This window comes from Hemicordylus capensis, chromosome 6, assembly GCF_027244095.1.
Source record: "Hemicordylus capensis ecotype Gifberg chromosome 6, rHemCap1.1.pri, whole genome shotgun sequence".
Lineage (NCBI taxonomy): Eukaryota > Metazoa > Chordata > Lepidosauria > Squamata > Cordylidae > Hemicordylus > Hemicordylus capensis.
In genome coordinates this window covers 82,489,301-82,510,258 of record NC_069662.1, presented here as the reverse complement: position 1 = coordinate 82,510,258, position 20,958 = coordinate 82,489,301, and the positions used below count along the sequence as shown (strand labels likewise).

The 20,958-nt window shown below is 41.5% G+C and overlaps 2 protein-coding genes across 8 annotated transcripts in view; one reads left to right on the top strand and one right to left on the bottom strand.

Moving 5' to 3' along the window:
* The window catches only part of CNTNAP2 (contactin associated protein 2), a 1,803,519-nt gene that overhangs the window by 334,348 nt on the left and 1,448,213 nt on the right, over positions 1–20,958 (top strand). The window lies entirely within an intron of this gene.
* Positions 1–20,958, bottom strand: part of LOC128332022 (uncharacterized) — a 64,255-nt gene that overhangs the window by 21,971 nt on the left and 21,326 nt on the right. For 6 of the 7 annotated variants that reach the window (XM_053266201.1, XM_053266205.1, XM_053266200.1 and 3 more), the window contains one exon: positions 491–554. In XM_053266201.1, the coding sequence (XP_053122176.1) occupies positions 491–554 (64 nt within the window). Of the gene's footprint in view, positions 1–490; positions 555–12,516; positions 12,556–20,958 lie in introns of all 7 variants that reach the window. The other variant, XR_008310513.1, reaches the window with a different exon arrangement.

Sequence of the window (20,958 nt, the reverse complement as noted above, 5' to 3'; positions counted from 1 at the left end):
TTATAATGGCTGGCACCCCAAAACTCTGCATGTGTGGCCAAAAGAAGCATGTTTACTACAGAAGCGCTCCCACTTCTGCAGTGTGGGTGCTTGTGTGTGATGGTGTTGGGGGTGATTTTAGCCTCTCTCCCCTGGAAGTGCTCTGTCATGCAACCCTGAGAGACATATTAGCAGGTTACACAGAACACTTCTGGGGGGTCAGCAGAAGCGGAGGTCAGCAAAAATCACCTTGAGCACTGTTGCTGAAGAAGCAAGAGTGGATCCACTGAATGCCTATTTTCCCCAGCTGCATGTGCACAGCATTAATTAGGATGGCAGCCACTGTATTTGATAGCCTTGGATCGTACTAGTAAAGTATCCTTTGTCTTCTCTCGAGGAAACATCTTTTGCTTGTGCTTTGACTGCCCTTGTATTGTGTGTGTGTGTGTCTATATATCTATATCTATATCTATATATGAGACTTTTTGTCAAGTTACAGGAAATCACTTACTTGGTGTTTTTCCTGTCCTTGTTTGTTTCCTATTGTTGCACTGCACTCTTTTCTTGTTCTTTTTCTGTATAAACAGGAACAAATCTTTTCAGCGAAAAACTCTGACAAAAACAAACAAACCCCAGTTTGGTACAAACATGGATTGCTGATATAGATTTCAGTGGTAGCGACATCACAGCAAGATACAATGACAATATTCAAAGGGATTTTTGGTCTTCTAGAATACCTGATGCAAATAACTCTGCTCTTCTGCATGTGGTGAATGCATTATCTTGTTTCTTAAATTTCCGGGGGGGGGGGATGTGAATATCTTTCAATTAAGTAACCTCTGAAGCATTAGGCTTGGGATTTTTTATTGACTATTCCCCCCACCCAGAAGCAAGCTTCCAAATCTATTTTCCCACAGCAAACAGCTTGTTTTTCACAAACTCAACCCTTTCCCTCATTAATTCACATAAAAAACCTGCAAAGGCTGCCAGAAGGGTTGTAGATAAAACACTGATAAAAAATATGAATGAGCCTCCCTCCAAAAAAGAGACTCCACTAAAGGGATATACACATTCTGATATGAAGATTCACATGCAGAGTAATTTTTAAAAAAGAAAGAAAGAAATAGAAGTACAAGGGATTGAGTTAAGTGAAAAGAAGGAGGAATTCCTGATTTGTTATCTGTCTCTGTGCCTTGCAAATGGCAACTTTTGTTTCCATTCTTTACACTGGGAATACTTCCTACTTTGCCAGAGTATTATATGAATTAAACATAATAGAATAGTATCTAGCAATAGTCTTTTCAACCTTTCTCATTTCATTCCAGCATTTGTTATTAGTCTAAGTCATTAGCAGTTTATTATAGTTTGTTCAATTCCACCCACAGCTAAAATACACAATCAGGAAAATCATATAGGGCAGGTCTTTTGCTGGGCTGAACCACTTCAAACTGAAGGTGGTTTGCAAATTTTAATGACCCCTAGTGCAATGCAAAATACATGCATACAGAAAGCCAGTATGTCAGGAGCAGGCTAGATTAGAGTTCTCCTCCTTGATATGCTAGTTTTGAATGTGTGGGATTATTATTTTTCCTGTAGGGGAGATATTTAACATGCATGGTCTTCTCTTGACACCTGAAGTGGTTCAGTCTAGCAGGAGCTGCACCATGTGATTCTCCTAATTGTGCAGTTTCGCTGTGAGTAGAATTTAACTAACTATAATAAACTACAAATGATTTGGTCCAATAACAATTATTGGAATAAAAGGAGAAAGGTCAGAAGGTACTGTGTCTTGATGCCATGTTTAATTCATACAATCCTTCTATTAAATCACTAGATTTCTCTTGCATACAATCACATATCGAAGCAGTTAATGAACATAAAAATTAAATGCAACTTTAAAGTAATATGTACTAGCTGCTGCCTATTAGCAATGTGCTTGTTGAGGCTAAAGGAACAACACTGCTGCAATTATTCATAGTGCACAGTTATTGACAAGCAGTGCTTCAGACCTAATTACAATTTCCCAGGGTATTACGTACATGTAACCCCATGGGCACAAGCTATAAATCATGATGATCTACAAAGGGCATTGAAAAGGACATGACCCTAGTGGGAGTCTGTACAGGAGTCACATGGCTCTTGTCGACAATGCAAACTCTCACGTTGCAGTGGCAACTTTCCTTGGCTGGTTAATGAATACAAAAGAGGTCTTGAACAGAGTTGTCACTGGATTTTATCCCAGCCATGTCAGTATGCACTGCTGTCACTTAACTCCACTATACACTCCAAGGGTGACCTTAGGCAAGCCACTATTTCTGCCTCAGCTCCCCATCAATCTGTAACAGGGATATTTTCTCTAAATTTCAGATTTCAGTGTCAATTATTGATTGGTCAAAAAGTAGAGGACCCTTTCGCTCAATTATAGCTACGTCCCTGGGAATAATAATCATTGCTATAGCTGTTATAGGTTTTATGAAAATGAAAACAACTTTGCTCTGATTCAGTGTAACCTATCATATATTCAGGAGCCCAGCCACCTAATGGCGCAGCGGGGAAGCAACCTGCCTAGAGAACAGAAGGCTGTTGGTCCCAATCCCCGCTGGTGTGTTTCCCAGAATATGGGGAAATTCCTATATCAGGCAGCTGCATTATAGGAAGGTGCTGAAAGGCATCATCTCACACTGTGTGGGAGAAGGCAATGGTAAACCTCTCCTGTATTCTGCCAAGAAAACCACATGGCTCTGTGGTCACCAGGAGTCGACACTAACTCGACGGCACAACCTTTCATGAAACATAATTTAAAATACCCATCCATAGAAAGCAAGAAGCATAGTGGTCACTCTGCGCTTGCTTCATGACTTCATTAAGTAGCCAGATCTGGTTGGCTACGTGGAATTTTCACTGAAGCCTCTCCAGAGTGAGGGCAGTGCTTCATATTACCAAACCTCATGTAACCAAATCTTATTGGCTGTATGGATAGTGTGATGTCATGACATTGCCTAAGTGATTCCTCATGGGCTGGGATTACTTATGCTTCCTGCCCCCCGCCCTTTAATTAACATTATAGCAGCAGATCAGAGAAAGAAGCACGTACGAACAGAGAGTGAACAGCACACAAAAATAGTAAGCAAGCGAGGATTTTTTTTAAAAAAAAAAAAATGCTGGAGCCTTCATTGGTACCCTGAAATGTTAATAGAAGACAATCCTGCACAACCCCTCAATGAGCTTCACATGTCCTTGACTTTCATATTGAAAAAAGGAGACTTGAAGGCACTTTGCTTTGGCTGGATTGTACTCATTATTGTTACTACTTTTATTACTAAATCAGGTATGCCTCACTGAATTTGCTACTCTTTGGTTGCTATAAAATGGTGTCCTAGTTTTGAAGTGCCTATCAAAAAAGGACACACAATTGAGCCAAATTATACTCTTTTAAATCTCATTGATTTGATAGCTTCAGTCTCTCAGTTGAAACCAATGGGAATTACAAGTGCTTTCCCCCACTTTGGATCATGACAGGAGTGGGAAATGGTTGTGATGGCTTTCTCTACCTTACCCTTTCCTCTTTTCATTCTCATGGGAGTATTCTTGGTCTCCAACATTATTAGAATATTTTGAAATTCAAGTCACTGCTAATGTGCTAAGAGGTTTCATGCCCCCTGGGATAAGTTTTTTTAAAAAACACCATTAAAATGAAGTCAGTAAAAATCTAATTCTCCTGTTTAATTTGTGGGAGGATGGTGGTGGAGTGACTTCATACCACCCATCCTATTCCCTTCCCTTCAGCAGTCCTCTTCCTTTCAAGTTTAATAACAGTGGTTGAAATCCATGCTGAATTAAGATATTTAAATAGGGCCAATGGGTTTTATCCTTGAATATGTATTGCCATGAATATTACATTTCCCCACACAGGGTAAAAAAACACACAAAAAAGCACCCTAGAACTCTATAATACATTTAAGAAAAAAACAGGTGTTCTTGTTGCAACTGAAGTATTAGTAAGAAAGCAACGTGTGAAGTTTTTCAGTCCCTTTTGTAACAAAATCATTTGAGGCAGAATTTCTCTTAATGATGACTATTTTATTCAACACTATGTAGTAATGAATCAATAGCACATGCAGTCATTGGCAGGAAGATAGTATATCTAGGAGGAAATGTACATGAATTCCTGAAGGAAGCAGGAGTGCAAATCACCAAACTATGCTGCATTCTAGCTGAGAAATGTAAATTTCATTCCCTGTCAGAATCCAAATGAACATCCCTCTGTTTTCTAGTCAGGAATCAAAATCACAGTGAGTCAAAATCTGAAGCAAGACCACAAGCAGTGCAGAAGCGAGGGTGGGTGGTGGTGGTGGTGGTAGCATTACTTAGGCCCAGTATCATTTGAATAGTTAGGATTGTGTCAACAATTCTGTGAGGATACTAAAAATAATGTGTTCAAAATTACATGAAACGTTCTAGGAGACTTTCCAAGGTTTCTTAATACAGTTTCAGTTAAATACCTTGCTTGGTATGTTCCAACTAGCTTAGTTTTTCACAAGAAATTATGCCACCTCTTTTCAGCTGTTTTTAGTTCTCCTTGCTAAAATGTTAGCTTATTCATTTACACTATCCAGTTCCTCACTTGCCATTGTTCTCACTTGCCCTTAGCAATGTCATCATATTTCTAAGTAAAAATGAAAGTGCAGCGTTGTTACATCATTCCATTCACTGTTTGTGTGCCTATATTCTGCAATGATATCTATAATAATAACAGCAACAAGATTGATAATAAAATGTAGCCATCCCAGGTCCTCGGGAAGGACTCACTGTCTAGATAAAACAAACCAGTCAATGACACCAGTCAATGTAGAGTTAGAAAAATCCTCAGGTCCAAACTTAATGGTGGGAACACCATACAAGCCATAAACAGCTGGGCTATACCTGTTATCAGATACACTGCAGGAATAATAGACTGGACCCAGGCAGAGCTAGAGACGCTAGATCGTAAGAACAGGAAAATCATGACCATCAATCATGCTTTGCACCCCCGCAGTGATGTAGATAGGCTATACCTCCCTCACAGCTCAGGTGGAAGAGGAATGCTGTAAGTCCATCAAACAGTAGAGGAGGAGAAAAGAGGCCTTGAAGAATATATAAAGGACAGTGAAGAAGATGCACTTAAAATGATCAATAACGAGAAACTATTCAACACCAATGAAACAAAGCAGGCCTACAAAAAAGAACAAGTCAAGAACCGAGCAGAAAAATGGAAAAATAACCCACTGCATGTACCTCAAAAAAATTGTACCCCCAAAAATTGAAAATGGAGAAGATTCATCACATATACCTTTGCAACACTGAGCAATTACCTAATCCTGGCAATCTGAATCACAGGCCATTCAATAATTCATGCCTATATTTTCTGGCATTTTGAGTCATTGTATCCTGAAAGATCAAAGCTGGCAACAATACATATATGTAAAGTATAAATGTTTCTTTATATTTCAATGCAGTCTGAAAATGCCTTCTTGAACTTTGCTAACAGGGTAACATTTGTACCACAAGGGAAGATAGAAAGTTGTAGAGGTATGCAGAAAACTGGCTGGGACTGGCAGCCCTTGACCCCCCCCCCCGGTTTGGTTCGATCCGGGGGGTCCGTGAACTTTTCCAAGGGTGTGTGTGTGTTGTTGTTTTTTAAAATTACCTTAAAAGTGATAGTCAAGGCAGAGGGAGTGAGCAGAGGTTCCCCCTCCCCCTGCTGACCTTCAGAATGCCCCCCTCTGGCCTTTTAGGCCCATTTTTGGGGCCAAAATGGTGGACACCACCCATGTGCAAATGGCCTCTGCAAGGCCTGGCATGGCCCACAGCCTTGCAGAGGCCATTTGCACATGCGCAGCGGCCATATTTTGGCAGCCATTTAAAAATAAATAAATAAAAATTGCCGCCACACATGCGCAAATGGCCTCTGTTAGGCCATGGGCCATGCCAAGCCTCTCAGAGGCCATTTGTGTATGCGCATTTGTGCATGCACAGTCCAGGAAGAATTTGGCCGGGGGGTGGGGGTTTCACACAATTCCTGCCAAGATAATAAGGTGGGAACTGCAGGTTCCAAATGAATGTCCCACTCCAGTAGGTGTGTTGCGTGCACTTCTCAGCTGACAGTTCCCAACTCATCTGCCAGAGATTCTACCAACTTTCCACACCCAAATTCAAATCTTTTTTCTCAGGTGGCTGCATGACAAAAGATTAGTTTCAGGGCATCTTGAGGCCACAATTGGGCTCTTTTCCTTTACCACTGGGCTCCACCCTCTTACTGTGGGCTCTCCCATGTACAATATTTTGTTCCAAAGGTTGGCAGTCTTATGATATCACCAGGCCCTGATTTAATATCCTCAGGGTTTTGGATGCATTCAACCTAGCATCTCTAGTTTCAACCTCTTTACCTCCTCTTTGTGAATTGGATCAGCCCTCCTTCCCACTTATTTGCTTTTCTTTTCATACTTGTTTGTCTAGGCTTCCTCCTCCATCTTTACAGCAAAACCCTATGCAATGCTTATGGTATTCCCAACATTAACTTTGAGACTAGGGGAATGTTGTGTGCAAAATGCTTCCACGTAGGCCATGTTACATTGTACTGTGGGAGACCTTTGTTACCTAAACAAAGGTGCTGGCTTGATACCTCAACTATACTTTTGGCTTAGAATGGGGGAATTAGCTTGGCTTGGGGAGCAGTTTGGCTTCAATATCAGTTTGAGCAAGTCCCCATAAGGGCATATGGGGAAGGCAAAGGTTCAGTTAGGCAAAGCAATAAATCTTGGTTGATATTCTAGGCAAGAGTATGGCTAGCAATAATTTAGCTTGAAGTCCTAATTAGAGATCGATCATCTTGGCTGAGGTGCTTGACCAGAGCCTGGCTTAAGGCTTGCTGTGAAAAGTGCTTGAAAATGGGGAGGCAGGAAAGGGGGCGGGGTGTTAGGAGGCTTAGAAGGGCAAGAGGTTAGTTCAGTTATCCTTCCTGGTTTAAGTTGGTCCATTCGTTCACGTTGGTTGGCTGCCAGTAGAAGTGGGGAGAAACAGAAAAGGAAGTGAGGAGCGAGGCCTACCACTCACATGTATGAGAGTCCATAGTGATCCAAACATATTCTGAGGCCATGTGCTTTGGCTAGAGGTATATATACCTTAAGATGTGCCCTGAGGCAGTTACCTAGCCATTCTGCTTACCCAGAGGGCAAGACAAAGAAATTGATTGCCACTCAAACCTAATCATGCTGAGGGGAGCTTGCCTGCCAAAGGTATGGGTAAAGTTATGTAACTGTGTTGGACCTGTCAAATAGAGCTACTGAACTGACTATCTGAAGAACAGGATGCTTCCTTCCAGGTGTATAGATTACACATCTCCAACTTTACGAGCTCATTTCCCTGAGTCCTTGCCAGCTAAATTGTTAATTTAGAATGGGTCGGGAAATGCACCGACTATCTGTATGCCTCTCGAGGAGTGCTTTGCCTTTATCTCTTAATCAAGAAAGGGAGGCTTCTTTTCTTGATTAATTCACCTTCTGATATGGATTCTGCTGGCTGGCTACTGCCTGCTCTTGTGAAAGAGAGAGGTGGGGGCATTCCATGCAGTCTTCATTATTCTGACCTTGGGGCACGTTGCACTACACTTTGCTCACACTGAGCAACTAGCTGTGGGTCTTGCCAAACCCAGGCAGGTGAAGAGTTCATCAAAGGGAATATAATCCCATAGTCTTGAGATGTATAGCTTTCCGATGTAATATAGATAGAGGGGTGCTCCCTGGCTACCCTAAAATCCGGCTGTCTGGCAACACCTTATAAGAACATATAAGAAATGATAGCAACAGGTGTTGTCAATTGGCTTTATTCCCCCACTCCCTAATTCAGGTCTGACACTTGTCCTGGAGATCTCCTTGTGTCAAAGCATCATTACTTTATTTTACCACTGTGCAGCACAGTGAATTCAACAACTGGACAAGCAAAAGTCAGTTTCCATACTTGCATCTCCTTCCTTCCCTGACTTCCAAAGTTTGGATTGGAACTCCTCCCTGGCCCAGGAATATTTTCACAGAGGATTTCCCCCCTTTTATAACCCTTATCCACCCAAACCCTTGTCCACACCCAAAGCCTATCCATGTGATGCTTTTGTAGGTCAGCTGACAAGAAGGCTGAATCCTATAGGTCAGGATTCACATCATGTGAATTCCCCACATGGCAGCTTCTTATTGACCAAGGGGCTGGACTGGATGGCTCACAAGGCCTCCCTCCAGTACTGTGATTCTAAGATTCTGTTATTACAACACCACAGCTCTATATAGGAAATATAATCCAGTTCAAAGGAGCATGAGTATATATGTTCTATGTTAGACTTATTTCGATGTTATCCCAAAATTCTTACCTCCGACACACAGACTATCATTCTCTGCACTACTCACCTCACAGTGAAAACAGCTTCTTGTTGTTGTTTACTTTGAGTATATCCCTAATATCCCATGTGCCCCATAGATTTATGATTTAACCTACATCTTAAACATTGTCACCTGTTTGAAACAAGGTTTCTAGCACAAAAGGCTGAACAAGGTTAGAGCTTCCCAGCAACCAGATGATAAAATCAATTTATAGTCCATCATTGCAGAAGTCATGGAGTTTTACAAGTTATTAGACTGAAGGCAGTGCTCTGGGCACCAGCAAAAGAGCGTCTCCTGATAAAATTATTATCGTGGTTGGCAAAGCTGCTGTACAGCTGTCAGAATGGTTTGGCTGCTGGGGAAGGTGTGTTACTCAAGGTGAAAACATATAATTCCTTACCACATCATTTTCACTTCCAGTGTTGGATGTGACACTATAATAGCGGGCTTGTTCACATATGCATATTCATGACCATGGCAATTTGCATGTGTGAATGAGCCATCACAGATCTACCACAGACAGAACATTCACCCAACATTCAAAGAGTTGAATGTCAAGTGATAAGAAGCCAAGTATCTGCAAATATATGTGTGTGAACCAACCTCATGTGAGGCACCAACCATCTGTAGATGAAGCTCTTGACAAACAGTGAGTTGCATGTTGTTCTTTATTCCTCTTAGTTGTGGAAGCATAGAAATGCTCATTTCATAACTCGACCCTTCAGATAACCAGGGATAATGTGCAAATCTTAACTGTTCTGCTCCACAAACAAAAACTGCATATTTTCTGTTGCATATAGGTGTCCTGAACAGGCAGCAGATTTGCAAATATTGCTGGATCCTTTTAAAAGTGTCAGCTTAACTGCTCGTGCAATGTGCAACAATGATTTAGATCTGTAACTGGTAATGCATTCTAATCTCTTTGCTTCTGAATGGGGGACATGATGCACAGTTAAGCCAATTGCACATAGAATGTGCAAACATGATTTAAATCTGTGTTTTTGAATAGGGAACATGGTGCCCAGTTGCAGATAACAATTCATGTGCTATGCACAAAGAGTTAGTATTTAGAGTCGCTTCCTTAGTTTTAGAGTCACTTTAAAAAAATCATATATTCAATTTACCAAAAGGTGCCTAATAAGTAATGCCAGGGAGCACATGAAGGCAGATATATTCATGAAAATAAGGAGACAGGTTTGCACATCTCTTCTCTGTATCATTGTTTTGATTTGGTTGGGCATAGGTTCACAGGCTGAGAAGCTATTGCTTTATTTCAAGACATATCTGCTTAATTTATTCATCAAAATTAGCAGGTGTGAAATGCATAAGTATTACAATCCTTCAAAGTAACTTCAATATATTCTATTTTCATAAGTCAAAACCCATTTAGCTTAATATGCGTCTTAACAAATTTTGGCTCTTCAGATGAAACATAACAGGCTAGACTAAATTTTAGCCTGAAGGATATCTTAATTACATCTGACTATCCACATAATACCCATTTAGTGCAAATTAGCATAAGTGCATAGCCATTTGTAGCCTTCCATGGATTTATACCATCTAAAAAGTTGGTCCTTTACAATCTTTCAGTCCTAGGAGAATACAAACAATTCTTAAACCTTGAAAGTCAAGTTATCTTTAAAGAAATCTGTTTACTTTGACAAAATATAACTTTATCATATCTGAAATGGGATATGATAAAGTTATATCTGAAATAACTTTTTATATAACTTTATCATATCTGAAATAGGAGAGAAGAGCTGATCTTGTGGTAGCAAGCATGACTTGTCCCCATAGCTAAGCAGGGTCTGCCCTGGTTGCATATGAATGGGAGACTAGAAGTGTGAGCACTGCAAGGTATTCCCCTCAGGGGATGAAGCCGCTCTGGGAAGAGCAAAAGGTTTCAAGTTCCTTCTCTGGCTTCTCCAAGATAGGGCTGAGAGAGATTCCTGCCTGCAACCTTGGAGAAGCCGCTGCCAGTCTGTGAAGACAATACTGAGCTAGATGGACCAATGGTCTGACTCAGTATATGGCAGCTTCCTATGTTCCTATGAAATTTCCAATGTCTGAACATATTCATCTCCAATACACTGGAAGAAAACAAATGTACTCAAAAGCTGTCAGCACATATTAAAATAATGCTTACATTTCTGACATGAGTCTACTTAACAATATGAGGCTTGCTCAAACACTATTCAGAAATTAATTACTCTTAAGGGAGAATGCTTTATTAAAGTCTTCGTATTAATACAGGGGGCCTCAGTCTGCTTGGCTATGTGTATTCCTATACAGTTAATCAGATAACATCCTGACAGTTCCCAAGCTTTTGCCTGTATATGCGGCCATCCTATTATGTCCTCAGATTATCATATTTATGTAGCAGCAGCAGAGAAACTTCACATAATCCACCTTTTCAGCTCATGAGCATCAGTGTTCTCTCTAACAGGGATTCCCAGATGTTGTTGACTACAACTCCCAGAATCCCCACCTGCAATGGCTTTTGCTTGGGGATTCTGGGTAATCCACAACATCTGGGGATCCCTGTTAGAAGGAACGCTGATGAGCACCTGTGGTGATTAACAGTATTAAATCAATGAAGATGATGCTAAGCATCATCTACACCAGGCATCCCCAAACTGCGGCCCTCCAGATGTTGCTGAACTGCAACTCACAGCATCCCTAGACAATTCTTTGTGGCTGGGTATGCTGGAAGTTGTAGTTCAGCAACATCTGGAGGGCCGCAGTTTGGGGATGCCTGATCTACACGTTCCTCAATCCACAGATTCCTGGCAGAATAGAAAAGCCCTTACCTGTTGAAACAGGTGTAACCAAGTGGGCTCCATAAGGGAGAGCAGGCCACAGAACAGAAAAGTCCCTAGTAAATGGCAAGCTGTATTCCACAAATGATGGAACCTGGAAAAGGGCATCATCTGACATTGTAAATCCTTAGAATCTTTCACAAGGAAGAAGATGCTTTCTAATGTATCCAGGATCTAAACCAGGCATCCCCAAACTACGGCCCTCCAGATGTTGCTGAACTACAACTCCCAGCATCCCTAGACACAATTCTTTGTGGCTGGGTATGCTGGAAGTTGTAGTTCAGCAACATCTGGAGGGCCGCAGTTTGGGGATGCCTGATCTAAACCATGAAGGGCACAACATTTAGCACCAGCTCCGTAAATGGAACTTGATGGAATGCCTGACCCACATGGGCTACCAGCAATTTCAGGGCTAGCATATGATCAGAAAAATAGGAAGCTGTCATTTTCTGAGTCAGACCATCGGTCTGTCTAGCTCAGTATTGTCTGCACAAACTGGCAGCAGGTTCTCCAAGGTTGCAGTCAGGGATCTCTCTCAGCCCTATCTTGGAGATGCTGCCAGGGAGGGAACTTGGAACCTTTTGCTCTTCCCAGACTGGCTCCATCCCCTAAAGGGAATATCTCACAGTGCTCACACTTCTAGTCTCCCTGTCACATGCAACCAGGGTGGACCCTGCTTAGCTAAGGGGACAAGTCATGCTTGCTACCACAAGACCAGCTCTCTTCTCCTTAACCCCATTTATGAGGCAGAGCTCTTGGGTGGGCATCCCCTCAGCTGCCATGGGCTCACATGAACAGGCAAGAGTGGGCTTGGCTGCCTTAGCCCGCTCTTGGCTGCACATGTGAACCGACTCTCAGTCTACCCATTCGAACAGCAGACATGGCTGGTGCAAAACATCAGGCTGGAGCATAGAAATGATGCTGGGTTTCGTTACTGCATCTGGAGCATGTGCTCAATTCATTCTCTGTTTCCTTTATTGCACAGGTACTAGAATCCTGTAAGTGCAGACCTAGCAGGTGGGAAACTCTAAGCTTCTCTCCCTCCTTACAGCCTAAACAGGATTTCTGAAGCATAAACTATATTTTAATCTTCTGAAGTGAAGATGCTAATCTGAAACCTGCTGTTGGCTTGCTACCAGGCTCCTGCCAGTGCTGATAACAGCTCATGACTTATGATGATTTAGGGGGGATTGAGATGTCAGCTTCAGACTCAGGCTTCAGGTTTCCTTGGCTAATGGAAACTAGATGAGGGTTTATACTTTGCTGAAGCTTGCGCTCATAAAACTTAACTATGTGGTTCATGGAGGCCTCACCTTTCAGCAGCAATCTTTCTTCATTGTCTCCTGGCATTGCTGTGGAAGAGGTGGGTGATTATATAGGTCTTGACCACAGCCTACTCCCTTCCATTTTCTCTTAGTTTTCATTACAGACTTCTAACAGATTATTTGGTGTTGTACTTTCAAAGCACAATTAATCAGAGCCACTTGATATGTTGACAGGGCATATACTCTGAAATCTAGTTCTAAAAGTGCTCTGTGAACCAGCCTCTGCATATTCAGAGTCCTCTAGATGACTGTGGCAGCAGCTGTCACAACATATAACTACAGCACCCATTGAGTGCTCTTTTCCAGTCTTCTCTGTGCAATCCACTCACTGCCTCCCCCCACTTGTTCACCCTCTGGAAATTCCTGTTTTTTTTCCCCCCAGAAGCACACAAGACTTCATCAGGAAATGGTGTAACTTCCCTAAATGCTTGCTTGGCAGCGGTAATGGGCAGGATGAGGGATAACAAACTTATGTTGAGTACAAACAAGATGGAGGTACTGAGTGTGGGGGGTCGGTAACCAAGAGATGGTTTAGATCCGCTTGTTACATTCCCCCTGAAAGATCAGGTACGTAGCTTGGGAGTTGTCCTGGATCCAAAACTGTTTCTGGTTTCTAAGGTTGAGGCAGTAGCCATGAGCACTTTTTATCAGCTTCAGTTCAACCACGTCCATTTGTGGTGGTAAATGACCTTAAAACAGTAGTGCATATGCTGTTAATCTCCAGATTTGACTACTGTAATGCACTCTGTGTGAAACATAGGGAACATAGGAAACTGCCATATACTGAGTCAGGCCAGTGGTCTATCTAGCTCAGTATTGTCTTCACAGACTGGCAGCGGCTTCTCCAAGGTTGCAGGCAGGAATCTCTCTCAGCCCTACCTTGGAGAAGCCAGGAAGGGAACTTGAAACCTTTTGCTCTTCCCAGAGCGGCTTCATCACCCGAGGGGAATATCTTGCAATGCTCACACATCAAGTCTCCCATTCAGATGTGACCAGGGCAGACCCTGCTTAGCTATGGGGACAAGTCATGCTTGCTACCACAAGACCAGCTCTCCTCTCCTTCATACATAGTCCAGAAACTACAATTGGTACAGAATGCAGAAGCCAGACTGGTCTCTGAGACAACTCAAAGAGACCGTATGACACTGATTTTAAAAGAACTGCACTGACTGCCAATATGTTTCCAAAAGGAATACAAAGTGCTGATTATTACCTATAAAGCCCTCAACAGCTTGGGTCCAGGGTACTTAAGAGAGTGACTATCTTAAGTGACTCTCTTAAGTAACCTGGACCCAAGCTGTTAAGGGCTATATAGGTCATGAACCCTGTTGCCTATTCAGATCATCTGGAGAGGTCCGGGTTACACTTGCCACCAGCTCATTTGGTGGCTATCCGAGGCCTTCTCTGTCACTGCACTGGGGCTTTAGAATATGTCAAAATAATATAATCTTTACCTCTCTTTGCTTTTAGAAAGATCCTCAATATACACCTGCTATCTCAGGCTTTTAATTGAAATCTATTTTAAACTGCTTAATTGTTTTTATCCCATGAAATTGTTTTCATTTTTTATTATGTGAAATTGTTGTTACTCTCTTATATTTGTTGTGTTTTAAATTGTGTACATGGCCTAGAGATACACGTATCAGGCAGAATATAAACACATATCAGGCGGTATATAAACATATCAGGTGGTATATAAGCGCTAAGGCGATGCATGGCATATGCATCCGTGGCATGCTGGAGGTTCCTGGTGCTCAGAGCTGTGCGGGTGTCAAGCCCAGTCAGAGGTAGTGGTGGTGGCAATGCTGCTGCTCCTGACCTGCCTGCAAGGAAGAGGAGGAAGGAGGAGGAGCAGCAGGAGAGGAGGAATCTGGGGCACATGTGAGGGTGGGGAGGTCTCTGGGGTGAGGGGGCTGTGGCGGAGGGTGAGGAGATGTTCTGCGCCGGTCAAGCCAGTAAATAAAAAAACTGGAAATTGGTCACCCAATAAAACTAATGGTGAGTATATTCAGGACAGACAAAAGTACTTCTTTATGTAACTCATAATCTAAATATGAAATTCACTGCCACAAGTGGCGGTGGCCACTAGCTTAGATAGCTTTAAAAATGAATAGACAAATTCATGGATCTCTTGGTCCCTAGGCGCTTAGCCAGGATACTAGAATGGAATCTCCATGTTGAAAGACAGTGGCCAACATGATGTACAATATCAGTGCCAGTGTCATTGATTGGTTAGCACTACTGAACAAGTAAAAGTCAGTCTTGGCAATATTGTGTAAGAGCACAGTTGCACAACTAATTAAAACAGTGTGTGCACACTTATGGAATGGAATTTACATTGTTTCCAATGTAAGTTCCATTGTGCATGTGCACACACACTGCTTTAAGTGGTTGCACAACTGCACTCTTGCACAACATTAGGCATGTGCCCAAACTGGTTCGGCACCTCCTTTGAGAAGCGCCGAACCGGTTCAGGCACCGGCATTCGAACCAGTTCAGCAGGGCAGGAGCGGTTCCTTTGTGGAACTTGCTCTTCAAAAGGCCATGCACAGGTGCAGCTGTGCTCCCAGCAGTCTACACATACAGTAGTGTCTGCATGCACATGGCCACCATGCATGTGCAGCTGCACAGGGCTCTGAGGTCACCAGGAGTTGACACCAACTCAACGGCACACTTTACCTTTACTATGGTGTTGCTGACCACACACATGGCCATGCATAGCTGCAGTGGTGCTCCCAGAAGCCAGTGCATGGCGTAGGCATGCACACGGCCGCCATGCATGTGCGGCTCCCATTTGCATAGTCAGCATGGTGTTACTGACCACACACATGGCCGACACCACCACACACAGGCTGCTGGGAGGAGTGCTGCATGTGGCCTTTTGAAGAGTGAGCACTGTGCCCAGAAAAATGGTGGGGCAGCGAAGGAGCAGGTAAGGTCCTGCTTACCTGCCATAACAACAACAACAATAATAATCCCAGTGGTAATTGGCACCCTGGGAGCAGTTCCAAAAGACCTTGAAGAGCACCTCCACACCATAGGGGCCACAGAAATCACCATCAGCCAATTACAAAAAGCAGCTTTACTGGGAACAGCCTATATTCTGCAACGATATCTATAACAACAGCAACAACACTGACAATAAAATTCTGGCATCCCAGGTCCTTGGGAAGGAATCGATGTCTGGATAAAACAAACCAGTCAATAACACCTGTCTGTGTGAATAAATAATAATAATAATAAGTTTATTGTTTCCTTTTTACTTTATTGAAATAAAGTTACAATACATAGACATAATCAAGGATGATAATGATATGTGTAAATGTAACTAAAAAGAAAAGAAAAGAAAAGAAAAAGATAGGGGGAAACCCCCTTAGCACAGTTTAACATAATAGGATACAACCTAAGCGGTGGGGGGAGTGAGGGATTTTTTTTAAACCCACCTTCTACAAGGATATTTGAATTATATTTCAAAGAATAAACAATTCATTCAAGTTCAACCAAATTGTTAAGAATTCCTCTTCTTACCTTGCTTACGGGTGGAAAAACCAGTTCAAATGCTGACAAAGAACACATATCAGTAATCCAAAGTTGTAATTCAGGAGTAAATTTGTCCTTCCACGGTTGTATTATAATCCTTTGGCAACACCACAAGCATGAAGATTCCTTAGTACTTGATGTAGTGCTCAAATCCATATGCTAGTCATGTACCCCCAAAAAAACATTAACATCCTTAATGGACAATAATAAGTGCAACTGAAGAGGTTTTAAATTTTAAGAGGTCTTCCAATTCTTATACCTTCATCATATTTTAAGCAAGTTTATAAATTAGTCAGTGATTTCTTATGGCAAGGACAGATTTTCAGTTTGTAAACTTCAATTATCTATTGAAGAAGATGGATTTAATTTCCCACATGTTCAGGCTTATCATTGGGCATTTATTTTATCTTCAGTCTTAGGCTGGAACAATGAGGCCCAGGTCTCGGCTATACAGGGTGGTGCAGTGGTTAAAGTGCTGGACTTGGACCGGGGAAACCCGAGTTCAAATCCCCATTCAGCCATGATACGAGCTGGGTGACTCTGGGCCAGTTACTTCTCTCTCAGCCTAACCTACTTCACAGGGTTGTTGTGAAGAGAAACTCAAGTATGTAGTACACCGCTCTGGGCTCCTTGGAGGAAGAGCGGGATATAAATGTAATAATAATAATAATAATAATAAGTATTATTATTATCTCTTGTTTACACAGTAAGACAGGTGTTATTGACTGGTTTGTTTTATCCAGACATCGAGTCCTTCCCAAGGACCTGGGATGCCAGAATTTTATTGTCAGTTGTTATAGATATCGTCGCAGAATATAGGCTGTTCCCAGTAAAGCTGCTTTTTGTAATTGGCTGATGGTGATTTCAATTACAAAAAGCAGCTTTACTGGGAACAGCCTATAATAATAATAATAATAATAATAATAATAATAATAATAATAATAATAATAATAATAATATATATATAAAAATATAATAATTATTATTATTATTATTTGACCCGACTTAAATCTTGGCAGCTGCTCGATTCATTATTTGTTTGTGGATATGGGTCATTACCTGTGGTTAAAACCGCAAGGGATCTAGATATGGTTTTGATCCCTTTCAGCATGAAAAGCTTACATTGTGAGTGAATCCCAGTTTGAAGATTGCTTGTAAGTCTTTTTATTGGGCTAACTGGGCCTCCAGCAACATAATTACATTAGATCAATTGATATCTTCTGAAGCTGTTTTTAATTCTTTTGAAACATTGAGTGCTGAGTTTGATGTATCTTCAAATGCCAGATGGCAGTTTATTCAACTAAAGCATTTATTGTCATGGCTTTTCGGTCGTGATGCAATTGCAGCCTCTGAAATTCCATCTTTAATATTAGATTTGGAACATTTATTAGATGCACCTAGACTTGTAGCCTTGCTCTATCAGAAACTTAAAGATATTGATAAGATTGATATCAGTTATATCCGAGATATTTGGAATAATGACATTGAATACCCTATATTATTGAATCAATGGTGGGTCGCATTGAAGGCAATAGGAACATAGGAAGCTGCCATATACTGAGTCAGATCATTGGTCTATCTAGCTCAGTATTGTCTTCACAGACTGGCAGCAGCTACTCCAAGGTTTCAGGCAGGAATCTCCCTCAGCCTTATCTTGGAGAAGCCAGGGAGGGAGCTTGAAACCTTCTGCTCTTCCCAGAGCAGCTCCATCCCCTAAGGGGAATATCTTACAGCGTTCACACTTCTAGTCTCCCATTCAACCGCCCTGAGCTATTTTGGAAGGGTGGTATACAAATCAAATCAAATCAAATCAAATCAATCAATCAATCAATATGCAACCAGGGCAGACTTAGCTAAGGAGACACGTCATGCTTGCTACCACAAGACCAGCTCTCCTCAATGAAACATGCCTTTTAAGATTTTAAAATGCAGCTAATACTGGTTACCTGCTTTTTAAAGGAACTGACCCCTGCCCCATCTGCAGCTGCATGAGCCATTCATGCACATCCCTACATAACATGGCTGACTTTTATGTGCACAGCAGCACTGGCCATCAGTAATGCTGGCCTTGCATTGTGCATCATGTCAGCCATTTTGTCTGTGGATATCAGATGTAAAGAGCAAACAGTGGGCAAAGGTGTTGATTCCATATCCTGTTTGTGTGATCCCTATAAGCACCAGGCAGGTCATTGGAATGGAACATGATGCTGACCTAGAAGGACCCTTGGTCTGATTCACCAGAGCTGCTCTTATGTTCTCAAGTATATTGTTTTCTAAATAAAACTTAGGAATATGCTGTCAACCAAAACAGAGTTTTGTTTGTTTGTTTGTTTGTTTATTACATTCTATATCACCTCATACCAATGTCTTATGATGGTTTACAATGCACACAATAAAACCAGAATTAAAACCCAATTAAAAGTTATAAAAATTTAAAACAATGTAAAACATTGACAGTTTGATATTATGATGATTAATGTATTCCATGACTGATGCTTCTATAATTTAGTTGATATTTTATTATTTGAAATGAAACCATTTCAAACAGAAGCCTAGAATTTATATTCCTTTTAAGATTTAAATTTTTTACCCAATGAGGATAGCAATTATTTAGGTTTACAAAAGATCCCCCCCCCAAGTGTCCCTGAGAGAGGTTTTTTATTGATCTGGAGAGGGGGTGTGTGTGTGTGTGTGTGGTGTTTTTTTAAAGAGAGCCAAGGCCATCTTTCTCCAGTTTCTTCAATCAAGAAGTTGCAAGTTGATTTGTTCCTTCATTTACATCATGGTGCACTCACAGCATGGACCAGGGAGGGAAAGATATGTTTCAAAACCTGGCAGACAACATGGCTAGTTCAGATTTTATTTTGAAGGACACAAGCCTTGTGAATCTCACTGTCTACTCACTGGAGTGAGGAAACTGATTCTGTCAGCTGATGACTCCATAGATCAATTTAAAAGGTGCAGGAGAAGTTAACTCAGAACACTGCATTTCCAGTGGTAGCATTGGTAAAAAAACCAATAACATGGCACTAATTTCCTGTCAAATCCAGTGATGTGTTAGGGTAGCCACGTAAAACATGCTGACTGGATTTCAGTACTGGGAAATATTATGTGACATGTCACCTCATTACTTTACAGAGGCAGTACATAGTTATTTTCTGTAAATTAAGACAGCAAATCTGCAGACTAAAGATGTGGATCATGCTGCTAGGAATTGCAGCTGCTGTTCTTAGATGTATGTTATGTAGTAGCAAGTTATGTCAATCACAGTTGAATTGGGCTAGAAACGTGACACTGAATTTTATGATCTGACAACTGAGGTTTGTCCTAGAATGTTCTTATATGCTTTAATGGAGATAGTTCTACTGTAACATTCATTCATAGAACAACAAACTACAGGATTTTGGCTTATGTGGTCTAGTGGTTCATGTACTGGCTAAGGGCTGCGGAGACCTGAGTTAAGTCCCCATGTAGCCAAGAAACTTATTGGATGATTCTGGGCCAGTCACTTCTCTTTCAGACTAACCTACCTCACAGGGTTGTTGTGAGAATAATCATAACCACATACACAGCTCTCGGCTCCTTAGAGAAAGATTGGGATATAAATGTAAAAATAAATTTTAAAAATGATCTTCAATGAGCATTTTGTAATTGCCCGTCTGGTCAGTGTCTAAATGAGTGATATATGCTGCTTTGGGTTCCATGAGGGAAGAAATAAGAAATCACAGATATATATGTTGTAATGTCTTCATTGGCTGTGACTGTTTCCCATGTTGCTTTTTAGAAAAAAACAGGGGACCTTTTCAGAAGTTCATTGAATGCTGGAGAGGAAGCAGGAGCCAGCTGTGTCCTGGTATGCTTTTAATTTCCATGGGACTTCCTTGAGTAATTTAGTCAGGATACCCACTAGTATTTATCAATCTCAAAGGAATCTCAAAGAGATACATTTTTCTCGCACAAAGTCTACTCCTGACACCCCAAACTTCCCTTTGTCATTGGAGGACAACTGGAATAGAACCCAAGGAGAGGTCACAGGGCATGGTTCAAGAGGCACATCATGCCACAACCTTGTAGAACCCAAGAAGATGCCCGTGTGGGAAACCATTTTTGGTTTCCAACACTATACATGCTGCCTTGAGTTCTATGGTGGAAAGTAAGATAAACATAGGATAGATGAAATCATTAAATAAAATGGCAGAACAACAAAATAATAAAGCAGCAGAACTGAGGAGATCTGCTCATCCTTCCTCTGTGTGTCCAATCAGAAACCCTGCAAAAGGCAAGCTCTTCAAAAGACAAGGCTTACATGTATGCAAGTGTATGAACAGAGGGCCTATTCATGTTTTTGTCTGAATGGATGGACAACAGGAGTAGGGACAAGATGTACTATTTAGTCCCCCCTCTGTGTATTCACTTAAGATCTGGAGAGAGCTTTAATTATGAGCAAGGCAAGTTTACATCACATGTTTTTAATATTCCTGTGTGTCTGCAAAGGAGAGCGGTTTAATGTTAGACAGTATCATCAATGACATTTTTATTTCACTTGGCCTCCAACACATTCAAGGGGGTATATGTGATTCTCTGCCTCCTGTATTATCTTCCCAGTTTGAGTGTTGGTGACTGACCTAAGATCGCTGAATGGGGATTTGAAAATGCATCTCCCTGGTCCAAGTCTGATTCTTTAACCCTAAGAGCAAGATCATGGAAGTCGCCAACCATTTTCAAAGCAATTGCCAACATATAATGCACAGACAGGGCAAGGAGCTACTTAATCATCAGAATGGAGCTTAACTCAAAGTAGTTGTGTTCGAAGTAGTAGTGATTGAAACACTCCGAAGTGCTTCAACACACTTTAGAAGGAAGTCAAAGTTGCATAGCAGCATATTGGTT